This window comes from Podarcis muralis, chromosome 4, assembly GCF_964188315.1.
Source record: "Podarcis muralis chromosome 4, rPodMur119.hap1.1, whole genome shotgun sequence".
Taxonomy (NCBI): Eukaryota; Metazoa; Chordata; class Lepidosauria; order Squamata; family Lacertidae; genus Podarcis; species Podarcis muralis.
Genome location: NC_135658.1, coordinates 20,017,224 through 20,033,952, shown reverse-complemented (window position 1 = coordinate 20,033,952; position 16,729 = coordinate 20,017,224). Strand labels below are relative to the sequence as shown.

General features: G+C 45.3%; 1 protein-coding gene across 2 annotated transcripts in view; it reads right to left on the bottom strand.

Annotated features, from left to right (window-relative positions):
- The window catches only part of CNTN5 (contactin 5), a 359,100-nt gene that overhangs the window by 122,851 nt on the left and 219,520 nt on the right, over positions 1 to 16,729 (bottom strand). For both annotated transcript variants that reach the window (XM_077927013.1, XM_077927014.1), the window contains 3 exons: positions 15,448 to 15,584; positions 13,509 to 13,638; positions 12,007 to 12,157 (listed from right to left, as the gene is read on the bottom strand). In XM_077927013.1, coding sequence (XP_077783139.1) covers positions 12,007 to 12,157; positions 13,509 to 13,638; positions 15,448 to 15,584 — 418 coding nt within the window. The remainder of the gene's footprint in view (positions 1 to 12,006; positions 12,158 to 13,508; positions 13,639 to 15,447; positions 15,585 to 16,729) is intronic.

Genomic DNA, 16,729 nt, shown 5'->3' with positions numbered 1-16,729 from the left:
ATGGATAGGTTTGATCTTCTTGCAGTTCATGGGACTGTCAAGAGTCTCCTCCAGCACCAACATTGAGAATATTCCTCCCAAATTAGGTTCAGAATCGGCAATACAGTCAATTGATACAATTGCATGCTATTGAAAGAAAAATCCTTGTGTTGTTGTTTTTTTAAATGGATGATTTTGACATTTGCTTTTATGATGAAGTCAAAGTTGTTATTGTTTCTGATTTATATCCAAATCTCCAAATCCCCATTATGAACAGCCACAGTCAAAGTAGCTTATGATTTATGCAAAGAGAGGGTGGGGAGGCAGCAACTACACAATTTGCCCTGGAATATGATTATTACTATTATTATTAAAAATCATATTATACTAATTCCCAAGCTTTCCCTCTATAATATGCTCTCTGAAAACCGCCTCTCTTCTGCATTATGACTACGAAACCACCACTAGGGGATCTAGAGAATCAATTGGTCGTGTGTCCTCAGACGTTTACATTCTGGCATATTTTAGATGTCATTTTGTTTTTAATTTGGGGGGAAATGAAGCCAGAAGCAGTAGCCCAGGGAGTCTCCACCAAAGAGTAGCCTTTAAGAAAATGATGGCTTTTGCATTGCTTTTCTGCACACAGAGAAAATTGGGTAGCTGTTTTTCCCTCACCATTGTGGCAAAAGCGCCATAGGCAGCTGAACCTCAAATTTGCTTGGGATGCAAAGGCACACACAATGGACCACATAATCTAACAGGGCAAAGGCATGGATGGAGGCAGTGCTGCACTCCAAGATTATGAATAACACTGCACAATCTACTTTGAAAAAGCACATGGCAGGACTAGTTGATGCCTGGTATTTAGTACCAAAAGGAAAAGAGAGAAAATAATGGAAATTCTTGGAAACAGGGGTTAGTCTGGGTGATTATTAGCAGTGTTCAATGGTTGAATAGAACATATTTTAAAAAGTAATTAAAATGGTAAGAGAGTGCATTAGAGTGGTGCCTAAAGGATCCTTTACACATTATTTCACACTTTGCTTTTTTGAGCCATGGAGATTAGTCTTAATGTCAGCATGGGAGCTGGTGCAATATAATGTCTGAAGGCAAAACTACACATTACACTTACTGGGTAGTAGGTAGCCACATTTTTTGATCGCTGTTAATTAAATTACAGAGGAGGAAAGGTTCCTGCATGCAGAAAGAGAAAGCTTCATTTCCCCCTCTCCAGTCACTCAGAAAAGAAGTTACCCCTGTCCTGTGTGACTAGGAACTTTAGGGAAAACATTCCCTAAATAATACAGGCACCAATAAGAAATTCCTTATTGTTGCGTATTCCTTTACGCAACAGCAGCGGCCAGAATATTGATCGCAAAGAATTGGAAGGGGGAAAAAATGCCATCATTATTACAATGGCAAAGCAAGCTCTGTGAGTTTGTGGAAATGGCAAAATTGACGGTAATCATTAGAGGCCATTCAGATCAGAGAATAATTAAAGAGTAGGATGGAGTGAAGGAATACATGAAAAAATATGGTTCCAGAACTGGAATATAACGTGCAGGGGTAAGCAAGGAAATAATAAAAGAATCAACTGAATAATTATTAAATTAGAACAACACAACAAGACGGAAGAAGTAAAAAAATATTGAGATCACACATGGGTGAAGGAGAGTGGGGGCTATAGGGGAACTTATAAAAATTTCTAATATAAGATTTCTAATTACGTTGCATTTCTATACAGCAAAGGGAAGTCTATAGAAATTAGGTATATTTTAATTTAGTCAACTATGTAATAGTATGTATTACATAATACATAATAGTATGTACATAATGACCGTTCCCCTCATAAAATGGGGGGGGGGACCTTTGCGTGGACGCGCGCAGCCCCTGGATCTGGAGCGGCTCCATTCAGCACAGGCTTGGCTTTGCCTTCCCTCAGGTGGGATACCTGGAGGTCTCCGCCTACCTCAGTCAGTTGTCCAATCCCACCTGGGGGAAGCGTTGCCAAGGAGACCAGGCCAGGTAGGGGGAGGGATTACCTGCCCACACAATAGAGGGAGGATCTTACCTGGGAATCCTCACTTGGCTCCAGAGCTTCTCCCACCCTACCCACCCTCAGTTAATGCCTTATTTTGCAGGTTAATTTTTCTTCACAGGTATGCGGGTGCTGCTACGATAAGGTCGCTGTCAAAGGGCCGGAAAGGAATTTCCCTGCATTGGCAGGTTTCGCCTTTCCCATAGCAAAACGTCACAACTTTGGCGGTATCAGGCCTTGGGCGGAATCCTTTTGTCCATCTTCCTCTTGCAGCAGCGATACCAGGGTTCCCCATTAAAGGGGTTTCTGAAGGAAGGCTTTGACCATACGCCGAAAGGTCGTCATTGCTCCCCCCTGCGGCGGCGGTGTAACGGGGGCGGCTATCTCTGCTTGAACATATGTTCTCCAGAGCCGGCCCATCCCCCCCCCCACACAAACACTGGATAACCCTGATGCTCCCTAGGTCCCCGGCTGGGGACTGGGGAGGGAGAACGCCCAATGCCTGAGCCAAGGTCTACCCACATTTGAAATTTAATAAAGTTGTGGCCAATTTCATCCCATAGCACGTTGTCTTGAGTCGTTATTCCACATGACAGGGGGGGGGGGCGCTTGGGAACGGGGGACTCCGCCTGTCCACGCAATAGTACATAATAGTAATACATAATAGTATGCATTACTATGTAATAGTAATGTAATATGTTACAAAACAAATATGGATTTTGAATTTGATGTTTGTAATTCTTTTTTGGTTTTGGAATAAAGTTTTAAAATAAAATAATAAAGTAATAAAGTAATAAAAATAATAAAGGCACCATTTTGGGTAGGAACAGAGGTGTAGCAAGCCCAGGTGGTACCCAGTGCGGAATTTCTTTTTTTGTCACCCCCCCATCGACAGCTCGGGGTAGGCTTGGGAGTCACGGGTGGGCGCCGAATGTCACCCCCTCAGCAATGACACCTGGGGTGGTCTGCCCCCCTTCCTACGCCTCTGGGCCCGACCCCCATGACTTCCAAGTACCCTGAGCCTCTGGGGGAAGGGGGGAGCTAGGCTACTTTGCCGGGCGCTCGCAAAGCTGCGCAGCTCGTCCTCTCGGGAGCCATAGCTCCCGTCCATCCCCCTCCCCCCCCCATTGGCTCTCTATAAAGCAGCAAAGCAGGAGCCGCTTATGGGAAGCCAGGGAGGGAGGGAGGCTGGGAGGGGCCCCCCCGGCTTGCCGTAAGCAGCTCCTGCTGTGGCGAAGGGATCCCACCGCTGTCCATACAGCGCTCCAGCGGCGCTGGTGGCAAACTGCTACGCACAGTGATACGTGCGACACCACACATATGTTGTATGTAGTGGTTTGCTGCCGGTGCTGCCTGAGAGCCATACGGACGGTGGTAGGATCCTGCTCGCGGCTGTAGCAATGACAGAGGCATCCCATCACCGTCCGTACGGCGCTCGGGTGTTGCTGGTGGCAAACCGCTATGTACAGCGCATGTGCGGCGGTGCTACATACAGTGCATGTGTGAGACACCGCACATGCAGTGTACATAGCGGTTTGTCACTGGTGCCGCTTGAACGGCATACGGATGGTAGTGAGATCCTCTGCTCACGGCTGCAGCCGCGAACAGAGGATCCTCCACAATGTGGCTGCGGTGGCACAATGGCTGCTCATGCTGATGTGCCCAGGCTGGGGCAGAAGGGCAAGCACCCTGTGGGGTGCCTTCTTGTCACCCCCCCGACATGGAACCGGGGGTGACCCCGTCCCCACCTTGCGACGCCACTGGGTAGGAATTGCATTCCCAATGCTGCTGCTGCTGCTGCTGCTATTATTATTATTATTATTATTATTATTATTATTATTATTATTATTATTATTATTTCAATTAATCAGATGCTTTGTACTAAAAACAACAACAACCAACAGTCTCAATGCAACTTTAAGAAAAGTGAAAATGCAGCTTACGCACCTCACAGTGTGGGGTAGTGGTTAGAGAGCTGGACTAGGACCTGGGAGCCAAGGGTTCAAATCGACTTGCAAAGCTTGCTCTGTGACCTTGGGCTAGTCACTGCCTCTCAGCTTAGCCTACCTCACGGGGTTGTTGTGATAATAAATAAAGTGGAGAGAGAGGAAAAGCACGTTTGCCACCTTGAGCTCCTTGGCATATAGGTGTGATAGGGATTTAATGATAAAATAACTAAAATCTAATTTGGCCCTACAAGTGTGAGTTCATAATCCCAATCAATCAAGAAATTTGGTGATGGTCGCAGCCACCCCTCCCATTCTGTAATATGAGGAGTGAGAATGTTTTCCTACTTTGCTGGATTTATTCTAGGGACTACTAAAAAAAAAAGTAAAAAGGGGGATGCATGCAACACACTTTGAACATCACTGAAATCTAAGAGCACCAGTGTAGTGGAGAAAGTACTTGACTTGGACCAGGAAGAGATGAACTTGAATTTCTACTCAGCTATGAAACTCACGGACGCGGGTGGCGCTGTGGGTAAAACCTCAGTGCCTAGGACTTGCCGATCGCATGGTCGGCGGTTCGAATCCCCGCGGCGGGGTGCGCTCCCGTCGTTCGGTCCCAGCGCCTGCCAACCTAGCAGTTCGAAAGCACCCCCGGGTGCAAGTAGATTAATAGGGACCGCTTACCAGCGGGAAGGTAAACGGCGTTCCGTGTGCTGCGCTGGCTCGCCAGATGCAGCTTGTCACGCTGGCCACGTGACCCGGAAGTGTCTGCGGACAGCGCTGGCTCCCGGCCTATAGAGTGAGACGAGCGCACAACCCTAGAGTCTGGCAAGACTGGCCCGTACGGGCAGGGGTACTTTTACCTTTACCTTATGAAACTCACTGGCTCCCCACCTAAATCATCTCAAAATGTTATCCTGAAGACAAATGGACAGGATGAGAGAAGCACACATGCTTAGGGAAAGGGTGGAATAAACATGTAAGAAATAAATGAATAATATGCCAAGCGGGAGAAAGTATGTTCGTGTTATGTGATTAATGGCACAATCTGAAGATTTCTTTCTTTTCTTTTCTTTTAAGGAAAGGCACTTAATTTGCAACTAGATTAGATGGTAGGAGATATGCGATTGGATTTTTAAAGCAAGCCAAATACAATTACAAGGGTGGAGGAAATCAAATGTGAGCTGTGGTGCTGGAGTGCAGTGTTTAATCTCTTCTCCTGTGCCGTTTTCCTGATGTGACTCTCAGCTGTCATGTCTCCTACAGATGGGTGCGAACATCAGAGCAAGAGAAACTGAAGGAGCCCTCAGCATCCCCTTCAATGCCTTCCTGGCCTGAGGATGTGGCTCTCCCATCATCTTGCGCATGACTCCCCTGTAGCTTTTTGCTCTCCACACCAATGCAGAAGGGTGTAACTGCAGAATCAGACAGTCGTCTTGTCCCTTACATTCCCATGTGAAAATTTCGAAGTATGCTTCCCCACTGTGATGTCAGGAGCTCAAGTCAGCAAGAGAAAACGTGTGTCAGCGAAGTTAATTCTTTTTTCAAAGAAACCAAAACAGCACAGGCCTAGTGATCCCAACAATTCTTCCCAGTAGGTCTTGCTCCAATGATTCCCACCACTCTCAAAGACTGCTCCTCTCCAAGGTCTTTCCCAAGCAGTTGCAAACTGCTCCTATGTCCAACCAATCTCTGCTCTGCTCTTTCCATTTCTCTGCACGTTCTAGGAGACCGGGGGGGGGGGGAGGGAAGCTGGTTGTAGCAGGAAGGGGAGACCCTCTGGATTCTTCAACAGCCTGTCTCATCTTTGCCTCTTGGCCATTCTCTTCTCTAGCCTCTCCTTCAGCCTTGGAGTCTTCCTGCTCACTAAACCCTGTTACCTCTTCAGCTTCTGACACCGCCTCCTCCCAGCCTGTTCCTTCTCCCTCTGACCACTCACCATCACCTTACCACTGATTCCCTGGCTCTGAGTCCATGACATGGGATTTGTGAAAGAACACCACCCCACCCCAGTTTGTGATATACTGAAGGTATGGAGCAACTAGCCAGTACAGTGGTACCTTAATTTGCTCTGGAGGTCTGCTCTTAACCTGAAACTGTTCTCAATCTGAGGTACCACTTTAGCTAATGGGGCCTCCCACTGCTGCCGCTGTTCTCATCCTGAAGCGAACTTCTTAACCCAAGATACTATTTCTGGGTTAGCGAAGTCTGTAACCTGAAGCGTCTATAACCCGAGGTACCATTGTACAGTGGTACCTCGAGTTACAAACGCTTCAGGTTACAAACGCTTCAGGTTACAAACTCCATGAACCTGGAAGAGTTACCTCGAGTTGAGAACTTTGCCCCAGGAGGAGAATGGAAATCGTGTGCTGCTGGCGCAGCGGCAGCAAGAGGCCCCATTAGCGAAAGCACGCCTCTAGTTAAGAACAGTTTCAGGTTAAGAACGGACCTCCGGAACAAATTAAGTTTGTAACTAGAGGTAGCACTGTAATGCCGAACTGTTCATCATTTTGCAATGTATGGAACTAAGACATACCATAAACCCAGGTAAATGGATACTCTCTAGCAGTTCTTCCCTATCACAGATCAATCTACTTACTCCAGGAATCAGTATGCAATGATCACATGCACTCCCAAAAGCTTTTCGCAGAGAGGTGCTGGGGTTTTTTTCTCCCCCCACATGTTTTATTTCCAGTGATTTTTGACATGTACCAAGTGCCCATCGCCCAGAGTGTGTCTAAAATAGCAAAGTGGTTTAAAGCTAACTCACTCTGTGAATTTAGTGCAGAGAAACTGCAAAAGGAGAAAGTAATTGACAACTCTGGGGTCATTTGTGTTTGCGGACTCAGCCACTATCTGGCCAAATGTTTGAATGCTGGAAATTGGCTTGTAACCATCAGCTGGAAATCAGTTTGCAATCACCAGCCATACAATTAAAACACAAATCTTGAAATGTAAACAATTCTGGTGTGATACTGTCATTGACATTCAGAAAAGGCTAACAAACTAAAGCAAACCCATTTACTTTTTTATATAAAAGACACCATCTTCTTGAAATTAGCTTTTTCTTAGCTAAAAGCAGACAATTAAAACACGTTTTCTCTTCCAGAGGGAGCAAAGTAAGTAATAATAGAGTCTTAATAGGATTTTTCTTTGCTAGAGTGGTTTGGGATGGTTTTATTTTAAGTATAATTAATGGTCATGTAATGGTAATAATGAGCAGGCATGAAAGCCCAGTAATGAGAAAAATTGTGTGTGTGAGTTAGAAAGAGGGAGAAGTGCAAAGCTTTGTGTTTTTCCCCCATATAGTTAATTCTTGTAGCTCACCAAATACTGTGTGGAGTAGATAATTTTTTTAAAAAAGACAACATTGCCTTCAAATTGGGGTTTCAGAGAACCTCAAGGTTCCATGGAATTTTACCTGTGGGTAAGTAGGTTTTGAGGGATGCGGGTGGCGCTGTGGGTTAAACCACAGAGCCTAGGACTTGCCGATCAGAAGGTCGGCAGTTCGAATCCCTGCGACAGGGTGAGCTTCCATTGCTCAGTCCCTGCTCCTGCCAACCTAGCAGTTCTAAAGGACATCAAAGTGCAAGTAGGTAAATAGGTACCGCTCCGGCGGGAAGGTAAACGGCATTTCCATGAGCTGCTCTAGTTCACCAGAAGTGGCTTAGTCATGCTGGCCACATGACCCGGAAGCTGTACGCCGGCTCTCTCGGCCAATAAAGCAAGCTGTTGGCCGCAACCCCAGAGTAGGCCACGACTGGCCCTACTGGCCCCTGGACCTACCTTTAAGTAGGTTTTACCAGACTTATAAATAAAAAAATTAACAGGAGATATCAGAAGTTACTCAAAAGAAAATACAGAATTAATGGACACGCTTCCTTGGCAAATAAGACAGCCAACCACTACTGATCTTCCCTAGTAATGCATATCCAGAGGCAGGATAGTGTTGGCTGTGTTCCAGAGTCTACCTTGAGTTCACATGGAGCAATGGTGATGTCCAACAGGCTTGGCTACCACTCAACATTAACTTTGTGTTCATCCTTGGACACTCTCCAGAATGTTCTAAAAAGCTCAGTGGTTCCATAGCAGACATGAAGGTGGAAAGTCTAAAAACCAATTATTTAGATTCTAGAGCAGCGGTTCTCAACCTGTGGGCCCCCAGATGTTATTGTACTACAACTCCCACCATCCCTGAGCTCTGGCCTTGCTAGCTAGGGGTGATGGGAGTTGTAGTTCAACAACATCTGGAGACCCACAGGTTGAGAAAGGCTGTTCTAGAGGATAAAAGTTCACCTTAAAAACAGGAAGGAAGTTGGCAGCAAACACAGAACTACCTGATGACCAAACACTTCCTTTTCCAAAATGCACTTCCATGGACACAACTGAAATCGACGTCAACTTCAAGTGCTAGTCACTAGATCTTACTGATATCTGCAACCAACATTTATTTTCTCTGCTGGGATTTTCAGGAGCCTTTCCAGCAGAGGGAATGTCAAAGCAACACTATGACAGCTGCATGTCCAATCTTTACTGGCTCCAGAATACCAGGAAGAGCTGGACAAGAGATCCTCCATCATCAGCTACACTGTGTGGCTGTGGATGGGAACAGCTCTTCTCCAGAACAACACTAAAAAAGAAACAGAGTTCGTGCTAGCATCCCTGTCCACTACAGGAAATGGCCACCTACGTGACTTGTCTAGGCTCAGTCAGTGGATGCATCAAAAAGACAAGTGTACGGTAATATATCCATTTTAAGGACACCTCTCAAAATTATGAGTAAAGGAGAATCAAGTAACGGCAAATCACATTCAAGTACTATTGGAATTAGTGGTCACGCTGAAAACCACTTGAGGTAATGAAGTGACCACTAACATCGAGAAGAGCTTCACCTGCAGGGCCAAGAGGCATTCATTCATCATGGATCTCTCCTGACTCTGAAAGCAGAAACAACACACTTTCTTCTTCTCTTGTGTATCTCTTGATAATTGATAGTGCCATGTGTCAAGCTTTGCACGCCATCTTGTTTAATTCCAGCTATAAACTTACCTTCATTTTCTGACTTGGATATTCCTAGACCACAAAGTGTTGAGCGGCATGTTTGCCAAAATCACGTGGCAGAGTCCTCTTTGGACTGTACCACTTCAGACTCCAGGCGTGTACGCATGCAAGAAGGGATGGGGCGTTGCATATTTTAAGACCCCCAGTTTTAAATAAACAAAAACAGAATACCTGACCTCACCATTTTCTATGTGCAGAGCAATTTGTACATGAGAAAGCATTCAAAAATACAACTCCCACACCTACAGCTTGAAATGACACAGTCCAGGAAGCAAGTGGTCGAATAGATCAGCCCGGAGAGCCTCCTGCGTGAGTCCCTATTTCAGGTATCTTAGCTAACATTCCATCAATAGCTCGACACATTTTCCCTGCAGTTAGTCCACCCCTATTGCCTTAGTCTGTTGTTTTCTCAGGGGACTGCCAAGAGCACTGGGCATGGGATAGCCTGCAGGGGCACAGAACAAACTGTGAAGCTTGAAGGGCTGTGAAATTGTGAAGCAAAACTGAGAAGAGAATTAGCAGGTAAGATAGGACTCAGGTGGGAAGAAGATAATTGGCAAACCTGAGAGAATGGAGAGACTGGAAGAAGTGACCAGAGGGAGAGAATTGGAAGTGTGTTTGTGTGAGAGTGTGTGAAGGGTAGGACTAGGTGAATCTGTCAATTTCAGCTTCCTTCAATGACTTCTTTTTCACATGACTCCTTTTTAATTCAATTTTGCCTAATATACACATTTTTTTTGCATGGCACTCTCCTATAGTATAATGCATTTTTATATGTTATCTTCACTAATATATGCATTTGTGTGAGTTCTTTACCCCCAGTATATGTGTTTTTGTACACATTACTTGGCTGGTGAACTGCATTGCAAAATCTGGACAAGTGTCAGTTTTGAGGGACGTGGCTGCGTTTTGATTTGTTTATTGTTTCAGAAAGTGTGAATTAGGGAAGTTAGCATCTAAATATGAACTGAATTGAATTTCTCCCCTCTCCCGTGTGTGTGTGTGTGTGTGTGTGTGTGTGTGTGTGTACTTATGAAGCAGGATGAAATAGGCTTCTTCTTTCTTCTTCTTTGGCGATCACTTATGGCCGAATAAGATTGTCTTCCATGAACACGGTCTTAACAGTGAGTCCGTAAGTGACTGTGGAGGCCAGTTCTGGATCCACACGTCCTTCCACAGTGGGGACATAAGTTTCTGGGTGGGAGTTGATCATGGTGAGGGTTTGCCAAGCATGCCTTCCTCTTAGCACGTTTCTCCCTTTCGTCCTGAGTTTGAGTGTCTTCAAAGTCCATGACACCTTTGATAAAGGCTGTTCTCTAATAGGTCTTAGCCCTAATAGGAGCGCTCGCAGGTCAGTGTTTCCCCGTTGTTGGTGTATATACTACATTTTTAAAGACTTGCCTTGAGAGCGTCTTTAAACCTCTTTTGTTGACCACCAGCATTACGCTTTCCATTTTTAAGTTCGGAATAGAGTAGTTGCTTTGGAAGATCATAATCAGGCATCCAAACAACATGACCAGTCCAATGAAGTTGAAGAATCATTGCTTCAACACTGGTGATCTTTGCTTCTTCTGGTACACTGGTATTAGTTTGCCTGTCTTCCCAAGTGATATGTAAAAATTTTCGGAGACACCACTGATGGAATCTTTCAAGGAGTTGGAGATGGTGTTTATAAGTGGTCCATGTTTCACAAGCATACAGTAAGGTTGGTAGTACAATAGCTTTGTAAACAAGCATTTTGGTTTCCCGGCGAAAGTGCCAGTCCTCAAACACTCTGCACTTCAGTTGGGAGAAAGCTGCACTCGCAGAGCTCAGGCGATGCTAGATTTTGGCATCAGTGTCGGCCCAGGTGGGAGAAGTGATTGACACTTTCCAACATTATACTATTGAGTTGGATTTGTGGTACAGCAGAGGGCTTGTTTTGTGCTTGTTGGTGCAATACTTTGGTTTTTTGGATGTTGAGCAATAGGCCAAGCTTTTCGTAAGCTTCTGTGAACATATTTAGAATGGTTTAGAGGTCATCCTTTGAGTGTGCACACACTTCGTTGTCATCAGCATACTGAAGTTATGGCATCCTTACTCTTTGCTTTCAGCCTACTCAAATTAAAGAGCTTTTCATCTGTTCAATATATGATTTCTACCCTGGTGGGGAGTTTCCCTTCAACAATGTGTAGGATCATAGCAACGAAAATAATAGAGTTGGGGTGATAACACAACCCTGTTTAACATGTGTGTGTGTGTGGGGTGTGTGTGTGTGTGTGTTTGTCTACTTATGAAACAGGATGGAAGAGGCACAATGGAGACAAGGGGTTATTATAAAGTTAAGCAGGGATGAGGGAAGCCAGAATTGTTGGGGAAAGAGGATGGGAGAGAACAAGGAGGAGTCCACGAGGAGCTGTGGAGAAACTCGGCACTAGTGTGTGCTGTGGATCACTGTCATAAAGGCCTGTGCACTCCATTCAGCTGAAGCATGAATCTCAAACTGAATTGTGCCAGTTGGGGGGCAATCTAGGCTTTTACCAATTCGTGTCGTGACAGCCTCAGATGGTTCCAGGTTGGGTGAGGTCACACAGAGCAATCCAGGGCTGTCATGGGGTGGGACATCAGCTGGGAAGAAAGAGAGGCAGACAGGGCCCTGGATCGGGGCAGAGCGGGGTGCATGCAGTGCACAGTCCTACTGCCCCCTTTTGTGTGGGGTGCTTCTGACATTCGTTTTCTGAACACCTTCTCTCATGCCAAAACCTATCCTTTGAAAAGACTAACTAATATCCTGCTCTTCTTCACAAAACAGCTTCCATTTCCAGGAATTAAAATATACATTAAAATGCGTTAATAAAAAATAACAAAGCGTCGCACATTCTCAGCATTTATGCGGAGCATTTAAAGCCGGCGCTTGTCGATCAAAGGCGCTTGCCTGTTATCTCTTTCTCGCAGGCATTCATTCAGTCAAAGGCAAAAATTAATGAACCGACATCTGACCTTTTATTCTCTCTCACTGCTTTGTCTCCTTTCTTCCATGAGATGGCGGGTTTGGGGGAGGCTTGTGGTTTGCACTCGACGGCAACTTCTTGGCCCCTGGTTATAATGACTGTTTTCTTCAGTTGGCTTGGGGGGAAAGTTGGAGCCAAAGCTGTTGAAAGGAAATATTTCAGTCTCTTAGCTTAGTATTTCAATTAATTAATTCACAGATGTCGCATGCCAATATGCTCTCATTTTCTCTCCCCCTCTTTTCCTCACTTCCCTATCCTATAGTGGTTAAAAGGGATTAAGCTATTAAAATCTCCCTCAGTCTGTTTCTCTGGCATAGTGCTAGAGCCCATCAAGAGATTCTGAGGGAAAGGGGATGGTGTTTCTATGGACATTAGCAACACACACACCCTCGACTGCCCAGGCTAGCCTGATGCTATGCTGACCTAGATGGGCACCCAGAGTTATAGATAAGTCCTGAATGGGGTAACTGTACCCCTGAAGGACCAGGTGCGCAGCCTGGGAGTCATTCTGGACTCACAGATGTTCATGGAGGCACAGGTCAATTCTGTGTCCAGGGCAGCTGTTTATCAGCTCCATCTGGTACACAGGCTGAGACCCTACCTGTCCGCAAACTGTCTCGCCAGAGTGGTGCGTATAACACCGGTCCTGAAAGACCTACATTGGCTCCCAGTACGTTTCTAAGCACAATTCAAAGTGTTGGTGTTGACCTTTAAAGCCCTAAACGCCCTCGGCCCAGTATACCTGAAGGAACGTCTCCACCCCCATCTTTCTGCCCGGACGCTGAGGTCCAGCTCCGAGGGCCTTCTGGTGGTTCCCTCACTGCGAGAAGCGAAGCTACAGGGAACCAGGCAGAGGGCCTTCTCAGTAGTGGCGCCCACCCTGTGGAACGCCCTCCCAACAGATGTCAAAGAAATAAACAACTACCTAACATTTAGAAGACATCTGAAGGCAGCCCTGTTTAGGGAAGTTTTTAATGTGTGACATTTTGAATCTTTGTTGGAAGCCACCCAGAGTGGCTGGGGAGACCCAGCCAGTTGGGCGGGGTACAAATAAATAAATAAATAAATAAATAAATAAATAATAATAATAATAATAATTTCTAGTGACAACGTGTCAGGCAGCTGCTGATCCAGCTCTGCCTGCTCCTCCTCTCGCATTATTTCCCAACTTTCCCCCTCATCTTCCTCTGAGCTGTGACTTCCCTCAAACCCCTGTTGTAATTCTGAACTGTCTCCTTCTTCTCTGGAAGGGTCAAACTGGGGAGGCGGTCTCCGCCATTCCTCCTCTGTCCAGTCCCTAAAACTTGCCAGGGTTTCAGACAGGCATCTCTCCTTGCCTGGAGATGCCAGAGATCGAATTTGTTACCTTCTGCAAGCAAGGCAGATGCTCTACCACTGACCTACGGCCCTCCCCTCCCCAACTGTCCCCCTATCCCAGCAGCGCATTCTTAATAATAAAATGTAAACAGAGCAACCTTCTTAAGTACACACCCAAAATCCTCAACTCGGCGCTGGTGTAAACGGCTCCGTGCTTGTTTTCGGCTACGCACTGGTACATTCCAGCATCAGACTGATTGACACTGTGGATCAGCAGTACACCATTAACCATCTCAATCCTGCTCTGCAATGAAACAGGAAAATAATTCTACAAAAGCAAACAAAACCAGGAAGATTTGTCGGGTTTTCAGCTTTACAGAATATAGGGGGGGGGCAGGTTCATATAAGTGAACATGCACAAAAGCAGCTTCCTGAGTTTAATTGTGGTGGCTGTCCTTTTGCTTCACCCTTTATGACAGTGCTGAAATATTTTAGACGCTGAAAAGCACACACAATGGTTATGGTCTGGGATTATCTTCTTTCAGCTGAAATGTGATCAGAACCCGATGGCTGCATGAAAGATCACAATTTTAACTGGCTGACTCACTGCTGCCTGCAGTCTATTACGCTTCAGACCTGGCTCATTTGAGATTGAAGATCTTAGTACAGAGCTGAGACCCTATCTGCCTGCGGACTGCCTCGCCAGAGTGGTGCATGCTCTGGTTATCTCCCGCTTGGATTACTGCAATGCGCTCTATGTGGGGCTACCTTTGAAGGTGACCCGGAAACTACAACTAATCCAGAACGCGGCAGCTAGACTGGTGACTGGGAGCAGCCGCAGAGACCACATAACACCGGTTTTGAAAGACCTACATTGGCTCCCAGTACGTTTCCGAGCACAATTCAAAGTGTTGGTGCTGACCTTTAAAGCGCTAAACGGCCTTGGTCCAGTATACCTGAAGGAGCATCACCACCCCCATCGTTCTACCCGGACACTGAGGTCCAGCACCGAGGGCCTTCTGCCGGTTCCCTCACTGCGAGAAGCCAAGTTACAGGGAACCAGGCAGAGGGCCTTCTCAGTAGTGGCGCCTTCCCTGTGGAACACCCTCCCACCAGATGTCAAAGAGAACAACAACTACCAGGCTTTTAGAAGACATCTGAAGGCAGCCCTGTTTCAGGAAGCTTTTAATGTTTGATGTATTATAGTATTTTAATATTCTTTTGGAAGCCGCCCAGAGTGGCTGGGGAGGCCCGGCCAGATGGGCGGGGTATAAATAATAAATTATTATTATTATTATTATTATTATTATTATTATTATTATTATTATTATTATTCCCCTGTGAAAAAGGCTTCTGTTTTCCTGCTTTGTCCTCAGAGGATTCTTCAGAATTTCTGGAGAATTTCAGTGGGTGCAGGATTTGGACCTTGCCCTACTTTTACAGCATTTCTACAGCATTCAGCAGCCTCCCTGATCTGAAAAAGCTTCACAGAAGGAGTCAGCATTCCTGGGGATTCAAATGAAGCACAGGCAACCCAGACATACAGATGCCAGAATCTGTCAGTTTCAATTTTTCATTTTGTCAATCTTAGGTTCAGTTCTCTACATTTCAACACCATTTCCCCCCTTCTTATTTATGTCCTCATCAGGATTTGGGTGTGAATTGCTCCCACTATGCATATTTTTGTATGCATTTTCCCTAAATACAATTCATTTTTCTATGCTATTTTCACTAATATGTGCATTTAAATACACACATTATGTATGCAGGTGTATAATGTATATGAGCATTTTTTGTAAACATTAGACATCTGGAGAATTGCAGTGCAAAATTCAGGAGTGAATTTTGAAAGATGGCCAAGCTATGTTTTGCTTCCTGTAGTATTTTGAAAAGTACAAATCAGGTAGGTTCACTTATAAATGCAGACTGAACTGGATTTCCCTCCACCCCTTCCCAGAGGGCTGCAGACCAGTGGTTCAATGATTTGTTGAATCATTTGTTCAATGATTTGTTCAATGAAACACCTGCCTCAAAAGCCAGGTAAGCACAACACAAACCCTGACCCTGAAAGGAATGTGCTCAGAAAGCAAAGCAAAACTAACTGCACACTTACCTCTGGCCAGAGAGGTGTTCCGTTTTTCAGCCATCGATAGGTGGGTCTTGGCTTTCCAGTAGCTTTGCATTCCCATCGGAGCTGATCTCCACTGTCTAGCTGGGTATCATTAAGCCTCTCCACCCAATGTGGGTATGCTGCCAAAAATAACAGAACAGGTGCTTGATACTGCTGGAACTATAGCTAAGTCTATGAAGACATGAAATGTCATTGTGTACATTTGTTTTTAAATTGCTGCCTTTGCATTTTGATAAATGTTACATCTACATGGGTCATATCCAGTGCTGAAGTTCCACTGGTACAACACACTTCTGTGCATGAAGTAAAGTTTCTCCTTCCCCTCCTGTTCCCCTCCTCTTCCTCCATTACCCTGCACCCTCGAAATCAGTTCCGTAGGGTTGGATACAACCCCTTGTTTTCAAAGTTTGATTTTATCAGCATTGTCTTCTGCATATTTTATATTGCTTCATGCAAGCTGCTTAGAATATTTTTGTTGATTAAGTGGTGCATTGATGTTATTAAATTACCCAACTCCTTCAACCCTTCCTCATAAGGCTTGGCTTCCAGACGCTTGATCATCTTGGTTGCCCTCCTTTGAACACGTTTCAGCTTGTCAACATCCTTCTTAAATTGTGGCACCCAAAACCACAAACAGTATTCCAGATGTGGTCTGACCAAGGCAGAATCGAGGGGTAATATTACTTGCCTTGATTGGGACACTATACTTCTGTAGGGGTGGGAAAACTACCTTCCAGTATCATCCCTGTTTGGGCCCGTTATCCAATCTGTTAAGGTCATCTTGAATCCCGATTCTGTCTTCAGCAGCATTGGTTACCCCCTCCCAGTTTGGTGTCATCTACAAATTGGATGAGCATCCCCTCAGTTCCTTTATCCAAGTCATTTATAAAGACATTGAACAATGGTTCCAGGACAAAACCCTACGGCACCCCAATTGTCACTCTCCCCCCCAGGATGATGAGGAACCATTAGTGAACATTCTTTGGGTGCAGCTGCCAATCCACCTAACAGTTACCTCATCCAGCCCACATATTACCAACTTCTTCACAATAAGATTATGGGGGACTTTATCAAAAGCCTTACTGAAATCAAGATACACAGCATCCCCCTGATGATCCACCAAGTTTGTAACTCTGTCAAAAAAGGAGTCCAACAATCTGTTCTTACAATGGCCAGTAAGGTGCCCATGGGAAGCCCACAAGAGGGACCTGAATGCAACAGGAATCTCCTCTTCTGTGGCTCCTATGGTATTCAGAAGAATACT